Source organism: Beta vulgaris, chromosome 2 (genome assembly GCF_026745355.1).
Source record: "Beta vulgaris subsp. vulgaris cultivar EL10 chromosome 2, EL10.2, whole genome shotgun sequence".
Taxonomy (NCBI): Eukaryota; Viridiplantae; Streptophyta; class Magnoliopsida; order Caryophyllales; family Amaranthaceae; genus Beta; species Beta vulgaris.
This window is the reverse complement of record NC_079203.1, coordinates 46,324,493-46,345,271: the sequence shown is the minus strand read 5'-3', so window position 1 is coordinate 46,345,271 and position 20,779 is coordinate 46,324,493. Positions and strand designations below refer to the sequence as shown.

The window sequence follows — 20,779 nt, the reverse complement described above, 5'->3', positions numbered from 1 at the left end:
GTAGTGTATGTGTGGAATACATGGCATAAAAACTCTAAACAAAGACACCAGGTGGCATCTTTTTTTTTTTTTTTTTTTTTTTTTTTGCGTAGGAACACCTTTTAATATATTAGTACTAGTCTTCTTTGCACGCGATGCATGCGTGGACTATTTTGACGATTATTATTAAATTTTACTTAAATGTAATTTTAAGGGGTGTAATTTATAATCATCCTGAGTTCTAATTAAATATCAGGATGTATAAATACAAAATATAAAAATTACTTCATGAATAAGTTAATTCTCGTTATTATGTTGACTTGTTAATAGATGTTGGTATTGTTTTTGCATTTCAAAATTTAGGTAGAATTAAAATTCTTATGTCTTTGATTTTGTAATTGCTTTAGTTATGTTAATTTATTCTTCAATCATAAATTTTTTCTCTCACTATACATATTTTTATGACAGTTTATTTTAACTATTTTAAACTTACTTTGACATACATATTTTAAATTAGAAAAGATTATGATTGAAGAAAATCTCAATATCTAAATAGGTAATAATTTATATTGAATTAAAGGTTAAAAAGTCTTTTCAAAGGGGACACCATAGCTCACCCCTTGGCTTATATAATAGAGATAGATGTAAAGAATTTCACAAAAAAAAACACATCAAAACATTAACACATCATAAAAATGGGCAATTTTCATCATACACCCAACTGTACGTACCATGAACATGATACACCTAAGGCCAATTTTTGCTCAATACTCATTTGCAACCTCCAAATGAGCACATTTTACATAATAGGGAAAGTTCCAAATAAGCAAATGAGTAAGAAATAGTCTTAGATGTATCATGCACACTCGAATGCATGATGAATGAACTCATAAAAATGACACAGTTGTTAAAATACATCAAAGTTTTTAAAACGACATTCATGCCATATAACACAAATTGCTCAAAAAAATCATTGCATTTTGCTCGAAAAAAGACGTTCACCCATCATAAAAATGACATCGAAATTTAATACACTTGGAAAGAGGCAAAGAATGCTTGAAAATCACTCCTATATGAAACAAAATCCTTGAAAAAATGACACTCAAATCTGTGCTTTTTTTCAAACGTAGCACCAAAACAAGGAGACGCAGTGAACTTACCTATGTAGACTGTTTTTAAAGGTACACACTAGAGGCCCTACTGGCTAAAACTGAAAACTCAAAGTTGAACGAGGTTTATTGCCCCGAGGCTAAAGAAAAATGGGCCATATACACAAATTGTACTGTAAGAAACAAACCTTACCAATTACCACTAAAAAAAACTTTGTTTGGTACATCTAACCTAGTTCTCACCACTGCTATGCCTAATAGCATAAATAAACCCAATTATGGCCTAACTAGCTCCTGGAAAGTTCACCAAAAATAACTTCCACAGCTAATAACACAAACCTAAACAGTCAGATGGTGCAAAATGGAGCTTGACTATATAATTTGAATAAGCTTAAGAAAACATCTAAAAGACCGATGCTATCAATTAAGGCTCAAAAAAATCCCCAACCCTATTAAATCCAACTCAAGTCTTAAAGCTACTAGGCCACAAAATAACCCTCGTTCATGCTTAATAAAGCAATTTCATATAATCCGCAAACAAAAATCATAATCTTTTCACACCAGATTTTTGCTGTCATGAACAAAGGGTGAGACTCTCAACGTACAATTACCACATTGATCTCTCTATCCACCCTATACAACGCAGCCCTTTTCTTGATCATCATCATAGAGTTACATGATTCGGAGTCTTCAACGGACAGATTAGATAATGGTGGTTGTGATTAAACCAACCCACATCATCAAGTAACAGCACGCCCGTGACAATTGTGTACAAGCTTGCAATTAGATGGAAATCACATTCTCATAGAAGAAAAAAGAAATCGGATTCACTTCACATGAAATCCTCTTCTAGCTCTTGCAGGGATTTCTCAGCTGAAGCTATCTGTTTGTTAGATGTCATCTTGTCAGATACCATCAAATTCTTGTAGCTGCGCGTTTCTGCTTGCCTCTCTTTCTCAAGCCTATCCATTTCCTCTCGACGTTTCTGCAATGCAAAAACTCAGTGTTAATTGCATTAAGAAAAAAATAATACATGACAAGAGTTTTGCTTTTGCATATAATAATAAGCTACTATGTTCTAATTTGTAGTCAGTTCTATAGTTTGGAGTTTGGACTGCATCGTTTCAAGAGGCTGTGGTCGACCTTTTATGATTGGTCCAGATTTGGCACTCCCTCTGTTTCAAAAGAAATGGAACACTTGGTTTGGGCATACTTTTCAAGGAAGAGGAGAGAGATGCAAGAGAAGGGAATCTTTGCCTCTTGGATTAGGACTTGGGAGGGAGATAGAGAGGATCCACGTGCCAAAGAAAATATATCGATTTATTTTGAAACAGCCCAAGATAAAAAGTATTAAATTTACTTTGAATCAAAGAGCAGGAGTAGCAAACAGGGGAGAGAGCACAAGATGGTTGGTGGTAATGGTCGAGTATGCAATCTAACTAGAGGCAATTGGCCGAAAAGCCATCTGTCGATGCCTACCTACAATGCGTAGATTATATACTGAGAGCATGATGTGCAATATGCTCTCGATTAAAGTTCTTTTCATTATACCTCCATGTTCTTTTATCATATTACCATGTTTTTTCTTATGTGAGTTCTTTATAATGAATTGTATTCTCTTTTGTTAATGTACCTGACAAGTTTTGGTTCTAAATTGTAACTTTAATTACTTTGAACTGCATGTGCTTTCAGGAGCATCATACACCCCCCCCCCAGAGTGTAGAATCTAATTTGTGTGCCTACCTACTAATATGAGAGGCAAATATTCAAAGCCCCCCCCCCCCACAAGTGCAGATTTTTCAGGACAGCACTTTATAAAAAGCCAAACCTTGAGCATCCATCAAAGACTGAAGCAAGAATATTAGTAGCTTTAGGCGATATAGGGCCTTAAAGCCAAACGAATAACAACAAGCTGTTGGCAGTTGACCTATCCATATCACATCATCCTCAAATCATCAGTGCGGGTGAAGTTGATCACTTAAGGAATAGTGAAGGATTAATCAAGGGACTACAAACAGAAAAAAGAAAAAAAAAACTCAGTCAAAACTTTCCCCAGATAGACGACACGCGAGGTCCGGGAAGCTTGTCTGAAATTATGGGATCAGGGAAGTGTCAAACAATTAACTTATGTTTCTTAACCCTAATATGATTCCTTTCAAGTCACCCTTCACTCGTTCTGAAAACAGCTAGCTTGGTGGTCCATGCAGTGCACGAGGTGCAGATTTTACTTGAATCATGTAGCTTGGGAACAAAATTTAGGAGTCCATGAGAAGTGGAGAGATATAGGGAGAGATGAAAAGGAAAATCCATGTGATAAGAGAGAGATAGAGAGAACTCATTGCCAAATTAAGTAATGATGCAAGTATGATGCAACTTCCATAAAAGGGAAATTATGCAAGTACCAAAAATAGAGGAAGTATATAATGGCAAGTAAAAAGGGATACATATATCTAGCTTTAAATAGATAATAAGATAGGCATATATTATGCTCTGTATGTATGTTGATAAAAGTCTGTGTTGTTACATGCATGATTATGGTCAAACAATGTACTGATACCATCTTACTTTATACAAAACATATTAATTCACCAAAATTTAATCATGCATGATTGAAGACTCGAAAATAAGCCACAAACTACATGCCAATACATATACTAAAGTATGGCTCTTACCTTTTCCCTCAGATGAGCTTTTCTTTCTGCCTTTTCGGCAGCACTATATGCTTCACGCTCAGCTGCATGCAGAAAATTCATACTTGATTACACTACTATCCAACAGAGATTTGGAAGAGAAAAAAGAGGATGAAAAGAGGGGAGGGAGGAGGATGGAGGGCTGAAAGAAGGCAATATGACCATAATCAGGCACTGTTACTATTTAAAAAAGAAGGCAATAGGGTTACCTTTAAAATCTGGTGTCCTTTCCACCTTTGTCCGATTCAGCCTATTAACAATCTCGTTTATTCTCTTTTCTACTCGAACAGTGCGGACCTTAATCATTGACAATAATCAGATCACCATATATTATAGGATAATTCAAATAAAGAACCACCCATAAGTTGACCCTTTATTTCCAAAACCACCTCTAGCTAATAGCTACAGAATTATACGAAACCATCTCTAAGTCTCATTCCATCTACTGAACAACATCCTTCAAGTGAAATCATTCACAACCATTCTTTTAAAGGTTAAATTGGCAAACAAAAAAGGACACTAAAACCTACTCCCTCTGTATCTTTATGTTGTTCCCACTTTCCTCTTGGGATATCTTTTTTGCTGTTTCGACTTCTACAATTTCTCTCACAAAAAAGATTCATGTAATTCCAAGGATTGTGCCACTAACTCACGCTCCTTGCTAAGTCGCGAAAAGCAATGTAGGAAGGAACAATAAAAAGAAACCATGGGAGTATAGTTTATCTTAATTATACTAGAAAATCCTTAAGCTGTCTATACTTTGATCAAAAAAGAACATCCTCCCCCCCTCTCTCCTAATGCCATGGGGATACACTCCATCACCACAAAACCCTACTCTTCTCTCTCCCTGTTCAACAACATAACCACCAAGCATCCCGTCTCTCTCCCTTCAACACTTCCCTTCCCCTACCCACTTCACTGCTGCCCCTATTCCCAAGACCACCATCCCTGCGACAGGCAAGAGGAAAGATGACAATGGTGCAGCGATGTAGAGGCGGGTTTATGGTAGACAAGCTGTGTTGAGATGGAAGAGAGAGAGAGAATCAACATGAAGAGAGGAAGGGGCAGTGGACTAGTGGTTGGGGGTTAAGTTGGGAGTGGGGATTGGATGGAGGGGGGATAGTGGCATGATTAGGTTGTCGCCTATCCCCTTTACCTTCAGCGCCAGACCACTAACCCCCCACTACCTTGACTCATGATGGAGGACCATCCACCACTACCAAATCTTCCCTTATTCTTCTCTTTCTCTTCCCTTCTCCTTTTCCACTACCTCCAAGCTCCACCCAAAAAAGAACCACGATATCTTTCTCATCATCCAACCATAGTAGACCTAGTTAATGGACAGGGGTAGCCACAAGAGTGTAAAGGTTAGGTCAAGTTAAAAAAAGGATTTTCTTGGACACAACCTCTAAGGACCGGGTCCATAATTGTAGCCAATAATTTTCTATAAGAAAAACAAAAAAGAACATATACTTAAGTTTTTAGGTGTGGTCCTATCCTCTAGCTCCCATAGTCCTTACTCCTCTATTGGCACTAGTGAGCTATTGACCCCAACACGTAATCATGCATGGCTAGCCTGCTTTGACCCATTAACAAGGTGACTCACTACTAACCCGCCCATCCCCGCAATTCAATAACTAGGTCTAATCCCCACCATCCATAGTTAAGAAAGAATGAAAGGCTAAGAGGTAAAAAATGGCAAAGAGGTAGGTCTTCATTGTCACCACTCATCATAAAAGGATAAACATTAATCGGTTCTTTTGTGTTCCGGTGAGCTGAGAGTTCGATCAAAATTTTACTCATGAATAAACAGTTCATCAAAGGAATTGTTACTTGGGCGACTATGAACAGGCAACATAAGACTTATGGGTGGCTTTGTATAATTTTCCTTAGTTACGGGTGATACTGGCAATAAAGGGGGCACTTAGGGGTGGCTTCCGAAAATTTATGACATCCATACACCAATACCATGAAAGGGCAAAGACCAAAAAGAGCAACTTGGAAGCATTACAGTTCACAAAGAGATCATACAGAGTGAGATGAGAAGTTACCATTTTTGAATTGTGGAAACCAACTTGACCAACATCCATGGAAGCAGTTTTCTTCAAATTGGCCCAAGGAGTGTACACAACATCAATGTTATTCACTTTATTGCCTGTTGCATTATCATTGAAACCAATGTCAAGAAACAGACGCTCGAACAGCATGTATATTTCACTATTTGAACAAATACATATTACCTCATCAAAGCAATAGTTAAAGTGCCAGAGTCAATGGTTGCTTAGAGTGTGAAGTGCACATATAACGTTAGAGGCCTCAAGAAAACAGCTTCGACACAACTTGCTGTTAGATGTACCAATAATATCTTGGGGGACTAGACTGGCCAGTAAACTCTTCACTTTGCTATTATAGGTTCAAGACTCAAGCAAACTGGGAATAACTGTCCTCAGGGAAACAACCTTGATAAAAGGCTTGCTGTAATCTAAGATAGTAATTTAAGATACTGTTTACTACTTTTAAACCAAAATGGTCGGTAAGATCTAGTAAACTGTTCACCTGACTATGATAAAGGTTAAGGCTAAAGGCAACTGGAAATCTGGTAGTGTTGAACTATGCCTTTAATTATTTATCTGGCGCTAGGAATATACATCTATCTTTTGCTTTTGCACCCCAACATCTTGCTCAGAAGGATTATATGTCTCGAGTCTCATATGCTAGTGCAGTTGGAAGTGTGATGTATGCTATGATCAGATCTTGCACATGATGTTAATGTTGTTAGTAGGTTCATGGGGCAACCTCAGGGCAAGCTGTGAAGAGGATTTTTCGTTACCTTAGATATACGTCTAATGTTGGTCTCATTTATTGGAATGATACTCAGTGTTTAGGGCTCGTTCGTTATCGTTTTTTGTTTCTAGTTTTTAGTTTTTTTTAAAACCAAAAACAAAAATATGGAAACTAGAAAAAGTAGTTTCCAGTTTTTAGTTTTCAGTTTTCAAAATTGACATGTTTCGTATAAGTATGACTAATTTTACGTTTATTATCCCCCTTATATCATATGACTTTTATATTCATAAAAGCAAAAACTGAAAACTTACAATGATACGATTAGGCTGGAGGTGTTGACCAGGGTTACCTAATTCGCGGATCGCTTTGGATCGCGGAACGGGAACGGGAACGCAATTCGCTAGTCGAAAGAATTTGGAACGCGATGGAATTTTTTTTCGGAACGAATTTTAGGAACATAATTCGATGGAACATAATTCGACGCAATAATAATGATAAAAAATAAAATCAATAAAAAAAAAACATAATAGTAAACAAAATGAAACTCTCTTAATTTAATAACATAAAATCAAAATATCCTTAATTCTCAATTAAAAAGAAAAATTAAAACATAAAGTTCTAAACTCTTGTAATGCTGCTTCGTAACCCTCCTACATCATCCTTGCCCTTTTATTTTGTAGCATCCCATCATCATTAACATCCTCCTCATCCGAATCTAATCCCGTCCACCTCATCTCCTCTAGCTCTAGAGGTGAATCCTCCAAACAAGCGTTTTCGGGATCAATATCCCATTTACGATGGGGCCCTATTTTGTAGCCATCGCTAAATTTGGATATAAGGCGGAGATTAGAGTGGATGTATACTAGCTTGTCGGCCCTAGAACAGTTGAGTCTATTCCGTTTTAAAGAAAGAATATTTCCATAAGTACTCCAAGCTCTCTCGGCCGAAGAGCTAGTAATAGGTTGTGCTAACACCCTCTTGGCTACCTCTGCCAAGTTAGGTGTTTGAGACCCATAAACACACCACCAATCAATGGCATCCATTGTGACAGCATCAATCTGAGCCTGAGGCATAGAATATATCCCCTTTTTTAACTGAAATTCAGCAAACTCATCTCGTAACTTCTTCTCTTCGTCAGCATCTTCGGCTATTCTCCAAAAGCTTCCATGCAAACCCAATACAACTTCTTTGTCAAGATTAGGAGCCTTTCTAGTATAACCCCCAGGAGCCAGAGTCTCAAGATATATTTTATCATAAAAGCGTGGTGTAAGAGCGAAACCCAAACAGTGAAGAGGTATGGTCATCTTATCCCACCTTGTCACCACAATTGTTTCCATTTTAGGAAAATCAGTTTTGTATTTGCTAGTGCTCATGATATCTTTTAATTGACCCAGCATGTTATCCATTCTTTCATAAATTTCTCCCATCATAGGTCCATCACCATCACAAAATTTCATTAACTTGTAAACTGGTTTCATGATTCTTACTACCTCCTGGACTTCATCCCAAAAATCATCATCATTAATTTTTTGAACAACCAATCCCCCCATTGTTTTAGTTGCTCCATCTTGTTTCATGAGCCACTCCTTATAAGCCCTTAGAACAACAGTTGTTGCAAGAGACTCTCTACATTGAAGCAACCTCTTTAGCACTATGTAATGTGAGCCAAATCTGGTTTTTGCTACTTTCAACAGAATCCTAGTTGAATTTTCCTTAAATAATGCTAACAGGTAGTTGTGGCCTCTGAAAAACTTAACTATCTGTTTCCCACACTTGTAAGTGTCGTTTATCCAATGCAAAGATTCAGCAAAATCTTTAAAGACTAAGTTCAATGTGTGACATACACAAGGAGACCAAAAGATATGTTTATGTACCTTTTCAATTTCTCTTCCGGCAGCGATACAATTCTTTGCATTGTCTGTCACCACTGATAGAACGTTGGAGGGACCGATTTCTTCTATAGCACTGAGCAAAAAACCAGCAATAAGTTTCCCTGTTTTCTCGACCCCATTAAAGACCCCAGAATACATAAACATGGCACCGCAAAAATTCGTTGCAATTACATTGATCAACTGATCTTGTTTACAGTTAGCCCAGCCATCGGAAACAATAGATACTCCATGTGTATACCATGTATCTTTAACTGGAGCCATTTCCTTCTCTACGAGACTCTTGCATTCATCAAGCCCGGAAGTTCTCGCCTTTTCATAGGAGAGAGATTTGTAACCCTTTGGTGCATTGTTAATGGCATACACCATTTCATGCCATTGAGGGCTTCTCAAAACATTGAAAGCAATTGCATTAGCACAAAGAAACCTCATGACTTTCATGTTAACCACTTCTCTCTCCATAGTTCCAAAAGCAACTTCAAGTGGGGATTTGTTTGGCATGACAATTTGTTTCTTGTTGATGGTCGAGTGCTTCAATCTTTGGGATACTACCCCCGTACCTTCTGCATTTTGAACTTTCTTCCTCAATCTCTGGTAAGTTTCTCGATCGCTCATAAGTGTTTTACATCGCTGTATATTAGCTTTCTTCCCAGGCTCAGACCCAAAAAAATGATTGTGGATCCTAGTATACGTGCTTGTAAATTGTAATTTGCAATGGTTGCAACGCCAAGACTTTGCTCCTCCTCCATTTTGACATTGTGCAGCACCCAATACTGTAACTTCTTCAAGCAAGGGCTTGTCTTTTGATGGTCTGTTGGATATTGGAGTGGATTTTGTGGGGGTTTCATTTTCAGTAGTTTCTGCTTCAACTTCTTCATTATCTTCGTCAGATGAGATATGTTGCTGAATAGTTACATTTTTAGGTTGTTGAATAGTTACATTTTCAGTTACTCTTTGTTGTACTTTCTTCTTCCCAAAAGCCATATACTGATATTTGGAAAGATTAGGAGGATGAATGTAGAAGAAATTGGTAATGGTGGATGAAAAACGTGATTTGGGATAGTCCTTATATAGGAGTGAGGCCATCTTTTCATCTTCTAAATTGTGTTGGAATATTAAACTAGATTAGCTGTACAAGACTTGGAGAGTTGGAGTAAATTATTGTAGAAGAATCTAGATTCTAGTAAGTAGTGTATATTGTATACGTGTACTTTCCTAGTTAAGTAGTGTATACTATATACGTGTACTACTATTAAACTTTAGTTGTTTTCTTTGTTTTTTTTATCAACATTAAAGTTTAATAGTAATGTAATTGATCGATCGATATATGCTAATCACGTGTAATTTTTTGCGTTCAATTCTTTTAAAATGGAATTATATTGTTATGTAGGTAGTATAAAACTATATATAGCAATGACTCGTACAAATCTCTAATTGTCTTAATCGATTGATATATGTTAATCACGTGTCATTATATGTGTTTAGGTATTCTAAGTTCGAAATCCGTTGTTCTATAGATATTATGGCAATGAGTCGTTCAAATCACTAATTGTTTTGAGCAACCGATATATACTAATCACGTGTAATTTTTTGCGTTCAATTCTTTTAAAATGGAATTATATTGTTATGTAGGTAGTAAAAACATATATAGCAATGACTCGTACAAATCTCTAATTGTCTTAATCGATTGATATATGTTAATCACGTGTCATTATATGTGTTTAGGTCTTCTAAGTTCGAAATCCATTGTTCTATAGATATTATGGCAATGAGTCGTTCAAATCTCTAATTCTTTTGATCAACCGATACATGCTAATCACGTGTCACTTTATGCGTTCAGTTCTTTTAGAATGGAATTATGTTGTTATATAGGTAGTATAAAGCTATAATACTATATATGGCAATAACTCGTTCAAATATCTAATTGTCTTGGTCGATTGATATATGTTAATCACGTGTCATTATACGTGTTTAGGTCTTCTAAGTTCGAAATCCGTTGTTTTATAGATATTATGGCAATGAGTCGTTCAAATCTCTAATTGTTTTGATCAACCGATATATGCTAATCACGTGTAATTTTTTGCGTTCAGTTCTTTTAAAATGGAATTATATTGTTATATAGGTAGTATAAAACTTAGAATATTTTTTTGCGTTCAATTCTTTTAATTTCTTCCCCAAGCTATGATATGACACTATTTAAATTTAAAATATTTTATTTTTGGGTAGAATAGTTGGTATAGATTTTCAATATTTTGTTAAAGAAATAATTTCATAATTTTATTGTACTATAATATACATTAAAAAAAAAAATATAATAGAAGTTCTTTTTTTAAAATTAAATATTTGTTTTTTTAGATAGATACTCTTTTTGCTATAAATTTAAGACACATGTGCTTTATTAAAAAGTAGGTTTAAGTTTTAACCATGTATTTTTCTATGATATTGTACGCTAGGTAGTACGGATACGGATACGGGAACGGGTATGGATACGGGTACCGGGACGGAAAACGGCAAATTCAAAATTTTAAAAAATGGGTACGGCTAGGATTCGGTATATATTTAAAAAAAATTATTTTTCAATCATCCTTAAAAAAAAATTCGAGTCATAATTAAAAGTAAATATTAAATAATAATATTTCTTATTTATGAAGTAGTGCATTGATAACTTTTCATCTTCTTCCGAAAAAATATCATTATTAGAAGAGTTGGAAAGTCAAAGATTAAATAAAGAGTTGATAAGTTTTCATCTTCTTCCAAAAAAATGACTAATCTTCACCCTTCATATTCATCATCATCACTCATACATTCCCACTTTACGCTAATATCAAAGAACCAGTAAAGTAGTGAACCTCCAAGTCTCTATCATCCAAAAGTCCAAAACTCTTTCGTTCAAAAAAAAAAAAAAGTCCAAAACACTCGCATAATAGAAGTTCATGAAGATGAACATTCATCTTCAACCTCTTGCCTACCCGTAAAAAAAAAAAAACACCTCAACTCACCCACAACCACCGCAAACACGAGAAGACAACCGGAGAAGACAAGCGGAGAAGACAACCGGAGAAGACAACCGGAGGATCCGCGAATTAGGTAAACCTGCCATAAACACTTCAATCAACTTGATTTTAAATTCCTATCAAAAGCCCCATAATTAAAGCACAAATTTTTTTACTTTTCCCCTTCAATCAACAAAATTAGGATTTATTCAAACCCTAAATCTCGAAAACTCTACCCACCATTTGGAACGCCAATTTAAACGATCTAACTCGCGTTCCCTACCGATTTGGTGCGCGAACGAATTGCGTTTCGGAACGGACGAATCGAAACATGATTCGTGGGGGGTAGGGGCGAATTAGGTAACCCTGGTGTTGACAGTAGAAGGTTCATGACTGGTTATGTATTTACTCTTGGTGGCTCTCTTGTTAGTTGGAAGGCAACTTTGCGGGCTACATAATTGTTTTGTCTAAGACTGAAGTAGAATATATGGCATTCTGCTAGAGAGGGAATATGGTTAAAAGGGCTAGTTAGTGATCTTGGTCTACATCATGATAAGGCTATTGTGTATTGTGACAGTTTGAGTGCAATATGCCTAGCCAAGGATCAAGTCCATCATGAGAGGACTAAGCACATTGATGTAAGATATCATTTTCTTAGAAGTGAGAAGAGGATTAAGGTGATGAAAGTAGGTACTCCTAATAATCCTGCTCACATGTTCACCACTTCCTCATGGCAAGTTCCAAGTTCCAACATTGCTTGGACTTCCTAAATATTCTTAGCTGTTAATCTGGGCCCTTAGGGGCATTCTGAGGCACGGAGAGTCTGGTTGGCTATTTTTGTGGCATATGGTACCATCTGTATCTGTTCTGTGGGAGAGACTTCAAATCAAGGTGGAGATTTGTTGAAGTATGTCTTGAATTATTTATGTGACGCTAGGAATAACCTAGGGGTCCACGGGGTGAAAACACCGTGGTGGGGGTTAGAAAGCAACGCCCCCGAACTTTTTCGGTATATGTTATTTAATATACCGGGTCTGTTTCAGTTTCGCGTTTAGGCCCATCTGTTTAGGTTAATTAGTAGGGTGCTATATAAACCCTATTATTAACTTGTGCCTCATACTATTTTGTAATTTGTACTCTCTTCTAGACCTAATAAAACGGTTTCTCCACTGTCTATGGACGTAGCTAACATATTGTTAGTGAACCATGTTAATTCTTGTGTCGACTGTTCATTATTTTTGCTATCGTTAATTGCATCTGTCACAACAAGTAGACTATTAAAAGGGATATATAGCAATGCATGCATTTATCCATTCCACTCTTTAGAACTTCACACCACTTAGGGGGTGTTTGGTTCACTAGTTTTAGGTATGAGGTATGGGTTTGGAATGAATAAAACCCATACCTAGTGTTTGTTTAACTTATTTCTAAATTTTAAACCCATACCTCAAACCCATAAGGTATGGGGTTTAGAAACCCATGGGGGAGGTGGGTATGGCTCATACCTTACCTCTAGGTATTAAATAAAAGAAGATTTTTCATTCCGAAATGAAACCAAACACAAGGTATTAAGTATCAAGTTCCAAACCCATACCACCTTGGTTTCATTCCTAATTCCAAACCCATACCATAATATGAACCAAACGCCCCCTTAAAGGGTTGGAATAATACTAGGCAGCGGACAATTTTTGTTATTATAAATAACGGTAAAATAATATACTGTCTCCAGTTCTTATGCTCTCCTAGAATGGAATGTCTCCAATATAGAGCCAAAACTTGACCATAAATTCTCACTAATATCTATTTTTGAAAAAACATTATCATGTCTGATCTTGATAGGTTTGATCCTATGTGCAATTTCAAATTAGCAACATTTAGTAATTTTTACAAATATGTAATGAAAGATATCAATGGAAAATTTTTGCATTGAAATCGCAAAGAAGCAACCAAGAAGAATAAAACAGAACTAAGGGAGTAATTATTACAAAGCAAGTAAATAACTAACCTCAAACCCATGTTACTTGAGCTAAAAAATATATCACGATTCACAAGCTTCAGCTATTTCTAGGTGTGCCCTTACTTTTGTTTTTTCATTGTCATTTTCGAACTCTTTTTCTTTTTACTCAGATATTTCTTCTTTATAATCAGATAGTTGAAATTCTGGATTTTTCCAATTACTGAAGATTGGTTTTCATCTATTATGTCCAAAGGAGGGGAATATATTTGCTAGAAAAATTTTCAGATAGCAATTTTACATTTGGATACACATGGAACCGTAGATTTATTTGTATCCTTGGTATTAGGATAAGTTTGAAAAATCAGTTATTGGTCAAAACAACAATGATACTAGACTACTAGTAACATATTTAAAAGGATTGTGGACTTGCCTTGGATGGAATTTGCTTTCACTAACTGTGCACAATCCTCCAACAAAGCTTCAGATATGTCATCCAAAGATTGACCTTTATGCAATCTTACATAGACATGGGCCGAAGACATTTTGTCCACATGGAACCTGAGAAACAACACTATCAGCATGCAGCAACAGTGTATAAGCATCAGATTATCAATTTGGCTACAAAGAACAGGACTGTGGGTGAAGTCCTTAGCACTCGGTTGACCAATCATAAGATGCACACTTGCTTCAAATTTGTCATCGGAGATAAGTGTTTCAACACATTGACAGTGGTGCACACAAGTAAATGCTCATGCTAATTCCGCAACAAACCAAATTCAGTTCAATAGTTAAATCAAATTTTGCTACACTAGTTTAGATTTTCAGTGACTATTTTCACTTTCACGCCTAATTCTTTTGTCCTATGTCTGCTGAGTAGCTTGGACAATCTTGCAGGTAATGTTTCCTTGGAGTCTTGACTGGGAGAAATAAAAATAGTGCTCAAACAGGAGTTTAGCTAATACCATTCTATAACTCCATCATTCTTTTACATTAAGGCGTCGTTGGAACGGAAAGGAAATTGACAAAAAAAAAAAAAAAAAGAGAGGAGAAGAATGGTATAAAACATGGTTAACTTTATTGAGCGTTTGGTTCAAGGCAAGGAATGAAAATGAATGGTAACTCTTAACACCAACAAATGGATTTTGTTACTTGAGGGGGAGAGGGGAGGTAACTCTTACCATCAAATAATGGTAATGGATTGATAACGGGTTGAATCAAACAAGAAGAAAGGGAATCGGTAATTGATTCCATTTCTTGACGCCCAAAAATAGTGAACCAAACAACCCCTAACACAGGAGTAGCACTAAGCTCAATTCCGCCAATATCACCAATCAAATTCCACTTGATATCAATTTATCACTGATCATTTGCAATACTAAATCAACAAAAGGTTGCAAAAACTATTCAAGCATAATTTTAGCAGACAAGTGCAGAAAATATATAAAACCCTAAATTGACAAAATTTTAACAAATCGTTCAAACCCACAAATTAAATTAAAACAAAATATTCAATTTCAACAAACCCAAAAAAAAAAAATTTTGAAAAATCGAATCCTATAATCAATTTCCAAACAAACCCACCAATTATACACCATAAAATTAAAAGGGAACCCAGAAAATACAGAAATAAAATGAACCCATAAATTAAAATGTAAAAAAGGTATACCAAATGTCTTCAGGAAAGCCGTATTTGATGAGTTCTTCATTTTCGTATTTATCAAGACCCATGAAAATAGTGAAATCCCCAGCTTCGGGTCGAGCCTTGAAGTAAAACACCATCTTCTTCTTCTGTTTGAAGTTGTCTCTCTCTCCTCGCGAATATGGTACAAATATACAGAGAAAAAGAGAGAGAGACAGAGTCGAAATTTCAGAAATACCAGGGCCAAAATAGAGGACCGCAGGAATCAGTTTAGCTTGCGTAATTGCGTTTCTTCCTCCTCAATATTTTTCTTTTTCCTTTATATCTTTATCAATCTAGTTGCGCCTACGGGTGCTTATCTGTCGAGCCGAGCCCGATTTAAGTTTGTTCGAACTTGAGCCGACCTCAAAACTTTACAGATCTAGCTATGATCAAATTGAGTTTTGACCGAGCCGTTATCCAGTGGTCCACAAACAAGTTTGACGTATTATTATCTTTGGGGTGCGTTTTATTCAACTTATTGACCCTGAACTTATTGGACCTTATCTGAACTGAACTTATTGAACCTGAACTGAACTTATTGGAACTTATTAAACCTGATTGGACCTGATTCAACTTATTGGACATGATTGAACCTGATTGGAACTTATTAGACTTTATTGGAACTTATTGACCTTATTGAAACTTATTAGACCTTATTGGCCCTGATTGAAACTTATTAGACCTTATTGGCCCTGATTGAAACTTATTAGACCTTATTGGCCCTGATTGAAACTTATTAGACCTTATTGGACCTGATTGAAACTTATTTGCCCTTATTAGACAAAAACATTGACCATGAATAACATAAATATTACCACTAACGTAAATACTACCCCTCAATTTTTTTTTATGGAGTAATAATAATTATAATTCGTCCTTTAAAAAATAATGATTATTAATTATCTTTTATGATAATTAGTTTAACAAAAAAATTTACTATTTATATATTTGCCTATACATAACTTTCACCACTAATATATCTAATAGTCTTGTTTTGATTTTATAAAACACTAGTAGAAAATCAAAAATTAATTAACATTCATTGCTAACAAATTAAAATTGGCACATATAAAAAATTCTCACTTCACTTTCATTAATGTGAAGGTAAGTAGATAGCATTAACTCCTTCCTTCATTTCTACTCCTTTCTCCTCCTTTCATTTATGTGAATGCACTAGAAGATAAAAAAAAAGAGAAAAAAAATGCTCAAAATCATCGTAGCTTTGCAACATTGCTTCATTCATTTCTTCTCCTTTCTTCCTTCTGTTTTTTTTTTTTTTTTTTTGCTTTTCTCCAATACTCCATTAGAGACACAAACACGAAGTCACCAATCATATCTTAATTATTTGACCATGATTATAATATTATTTAATAATCATATAATCACCTAATAGTAATATGAATAATCAAATAATAGACAATAATATAAGTATAATACTATACATTGTGGTACTTTAATAAAAAATTCTAATAATAACATAATCAACTAATAGTAATATGAATAATAAAATAATAGACATAATACAAATAAATAATAAAATAATAGACACTAATACAAGTATAATACTATATAATCATTGTGGTACTTTAATTAAAATTCTAATAATAACATAATCAGCTAATAGTGATATGAAATTATGAATAACAAAATAATGGACAATGGATTCCCAAGGTTACTAAAGAGGTCACTGAACAACAGGTTGTTCAAGATCAAGTCAAGCCAGGGGAATGTGAGAAGCAGGTTACAGAGGAGGAGAATGCTGGAGATGTGGAGATTCCTCCTAAAAATGTTGATAAAGGTAAAGCCATAGCTAAGCGTACTAGTGAAGTAACAATGCAGGCCAAAGTAAGTGATACTGATTGGAGTATCATTCCATCCTCTGGAAACAAAAAGAGAATCAACTTTGAGGAAGGTTCTGGGGCTGTGGTGCATACAGTGGATGAAGGGGGGAGTAGTTCTTACCAATTACACCCTGCATGATAATTAGTACATGGAATGTTAGGGGTTTGAATAGCCTTGCTTCAGTAGTAGAAGTGAAGAAATATGTAAAGAATAATAAAGTTCATGTTATTGGCTTATTAGAAACAAAAGTTAAAAGTCAAAATAGTGGCAAAATTAGGTAAAAAATTGGGGAACTGCTGGAAATGGGAGGATAATTATGAGTCATCTCCCAGAGGAAGAATTTGGGTAGGGTGGAATGCTGATGTGATAGGCTTTAATATGATTGAGAAGCATGAGCAACTGATTCATGGAGTTATTACTGATAAGCAGAATGGGAACAAGATGATAATTACCATTGTGTATGGCTTACACAGTGGAGACTAGGAAAGAGCTCTGGCTAAGTCTTGCTAGACTTAATAGTCACATTCATGATCGGTGGTGTGTATTAGGTGATTTTAATGTTATGCTATCCTTTGATGATAGATTTCAAGGTAGACCTGTCACTACCTATGAGACTCAAGATTTCAGTGGCTGCTTGCAGGCTACTGATCTGCTGGAGTTAAGAAGTTGTGGGCACTTCTACTCTTGGAATAACAAGAGTCAGGGTGAAGCTAGGGTGCTTAGTAGAATTGATAGATGTAATTTGGTTAATAGTCCATGGCTGATGCAATATGCAGGGGTAGTAGTGGAAATCCTAAACCCTGGACTTTCAGATCATAGCCCTTTGTTACTGAAATGTGCCAATTCCTAGAATCAAGGGGGCAGGCCTTTTAAATTCTTCAATTATATGGCAGATCATTCAGAATTTGCTCATATAATTAGTGATACATGGGTGAATTTTGAGAACCATAATTGGATACGGCAAGTTTGGGACAAGTTGAAAGTGTTGAAGAGCAAACTGAAGCTTCTCCACAAGAGAGATTTTGCAAACTTGGAAGCTAGGATTGCTCATCTCAAGGAGCAACTGGACTTAACTCAAACTTCATTGTTGAGTAATCCTGGGTCTGAGCATCTTCATAAGCAAGAGGCCTTACAAAGTGCTGAGCTAAGGAAATTTATGGCAGTAGAGGAAAGTGATTATAGGCAAAAATCAAGGATTCAGTGGCTTAAACTGGGAGACAATAACAACCACTTTTTCTTTCACTCAATGAAGGAAAGATTTGTAAGAAATAACATTGAAGTGCTATATGATGATAATGGTGTTAAGCTCTCTAGAAATGATGATATCCAGAATGAAGTCCTAGACTTCTACAAGAAACTACTTGGCACATCAGCTACTTCTCTTGCTGGAGTGGATATTCCTACTATTAGGAATGGATTGCCCCAGTCACTGCAGAAGAGATTGATAATGCTCTCAAAAGCATTGATGACAATAAAGCTCCTGGAATAGATAGATACAATAGCTTCTTCTTTAAGAAGGTATGGTCTACTATTAAAAGCCAAATTTATCAGGCCATATGGACTTTCTTTGATTCTGGTGTGTTACCTGCTGCTGTCAACCATACCCTGATTACCCTTGTTCCTAAAGTTTCTAATCCTTCATCTGTGAAAGAATACAGGCCTATAGCATGTTGTACTGTCCTGTACAAAATTATTGCTACAATCCTCACTTTGAGGCTCCAGAAAGTTGTGGGTGATATTATTGATTTAGCTCAAGCAGGGTTCATCCCTAATAGGTCTATTTCTGATAATATCCTGTTAGCTACAGAGCTCATTAAGGGCTATACTACAAAGAATATTGGCCCTAGATGTATGGTGAAGATAGACCTTAGAAAGGCCTATGACTCAGTGGAATGGCCTTATCTATTCACTTTGCTAGCTGAATTGGGGTTCCCTCCTCAATTTGTGAACTGGATAAAGACTTGTGTTACCTCTGTATCATATACAGTACTTATTAATGGTATTCCAAGCAGATCCTTTCCTGCAAAAAAAGGCCTTAGACAAGGTGATCCCTTGTCTCCTTTTCTCTTTGCTATCAGTATGGAATACTTGTCTAGGAAGCTAGGGGCTCTTAAGGAGATTCCAAACTTCAATTATCATCCAAGATGTGAGAAGCTTAGCATTACTCATTTGATGTTTGCTGACGACTTGCTGCTGTTTACTAGAGCTGATATGAGCTCAGTTGACTTAATGTTTAAAGCTTTCAAGGAGTTCTCTGATGCTTCTGGTCTAACTGCCAATCTAGACAAAAGTAATAATGTCTATTTTGCTGGTATCAATGCTGATGAAAGAGACAGACTACAACACATTCTACATATCCCTGTGGGTAGCTTTCCATTTAAGTACCTAGGGGTCCCTCTGCAGGCCAGGAAATTATTCTACTCTGAGTGCAAACCTCTCATTGCAAAGGTGGTGGCTAGAATTCAGTTATGGACTGCAAAAAAATTGTCTTATGCTGGCAGATGTCAACTGATTACTTCAGTTCTTCAAGGAATTCAGCTATACTGGAGTCAGATCTTCCTTCTTCCAAAGAAAGTGCTAAGGGAGATTCAATCTATTCTTAGAAGCTTCTTGTGGTCTGGTACTAGTGAGTCTAGGAAGGCTTTAGTAGCTTGGGATGATCTATGTTATTAAAAGACAAGTGGAGGGCTCAACTTCAAGGAGAGTACCATTTGGAACAAAGCTGCCATTGGGAAGCATTTTTGGGCCTTAGCTCAAAAACAAGATAGATTGTGGATTAAGTGGTTGCATGTGTATTACATCAAACGCAGAGATGTATGGAGTATGGAGATCCCCAAGAGGCTCTCTTGGGCATTGAAAAAAATTCTGGAGGCTAGAATGCATCTTGAGAATCCATTACAGTGTATGCAGTTTGAGCACAACGGAAAATTCTCTATCAAGAAATTTTAGTGGTTTCTAAGAGGAGACAAACCTCAGGTTCCTTGGAAAAGAATTATCTGCAACAGTAAGGCTAGTCCAAGAGCTTTGTTCATCACTTGGCTACTGTTATTGGGCAGCTTAATTACGAAAGATAGAATGCTTCAATGGGGGATACTAACTGATGCTACATGTGTTTTATGCAATACTGCTCCAGAAACGCAAGCTCATTTGTTCTTCCAGTGTAACTACAGCAAGATCATATGGCAATCATGTATGAAGGTGATTCATTTCTCCACCAGTCACTATCACCTACCAGAAGTTATTGAAATGGCTAGTCATCACAGTAGAGGCAACAGAAGAAAGCATCATCTCTATAATATGCTATTTGTGGAGAGTGTCTATCACATTTGGCTTCAAAGAAACAAAAAAATCTTTGATAATCAGCTTCTGCCTCCCCAACAAGTCTTTAGAGTAATTTTATTTCACATAGCTTGTAGAAATGATCCTCAGATTAATGAGTTACTACTGATGTAATAAGGCTCAGTGTATGGGTTCTAGTTTTGTAATTCTTGATGTTGTTGTTGGTTAGTTGTTCAATGTCCTGATGGCTGCTGGCTCCCAAACCCTCCCTAGGAGGTGGGGGGAGTTAGTAGTCTGTAGCTGATCCTTAGTTAGGATCTTTATTTTGTACCTCTTTTTTTTGGTTATCAATAACAATTTTGAATTGCCAAAAAATAAAATAAAATAATGGACAATAATACAAATGTTTATTAAACATTGACTATTTGGACCTTATTGGACCTTATTAGACCTGATTGGAACTTATTGGACCTTATTAGATCTGATTGAAACTTATTGCACCTGATTAGAACTTATTGGACCTTATTAGACCTTATTGCCCTTATTAGACCTTATTGCCCTTATTAGACCTTATTG

At 36.0% G+C, this 20,779-nt stretch overlaps 1 protein-coding gene across 1 annotated transcript; it reads right to left on the bottom strand.

Moving 5' to 3' along the window:
- Positions 1–1,593: 1,593 nt before the first annotated feature.
- LOC104884932 (uncharacterized) lies at positions 1,594–15,343 on the bottom strand. Its single transcript, XM_010669639.2, has 6 exons — positions 15,068–15,343; positions 13,832–13,959; positions 5,830–5,933; positions 3,988–4,075; positions 3,761–3,822; positions 1,594–2,073 (listed from the first exon to the last, which is right to left on the bottom strand). The coding sequence occupies exons 1-6, from the start codon at positions 15,178–15,180 to the stop codon at positions 1,921–1,923; spliced, it is 648 nt and encodes a 215-aa protein (XP_010667941.1). The 5' UTR covers positions 15,181–15,343; the 3' UTR covers positions 1,594–1,920.
- Between the last annotated feature and the right edge of the window lie 5,436 nt (positions 15,344–20,779).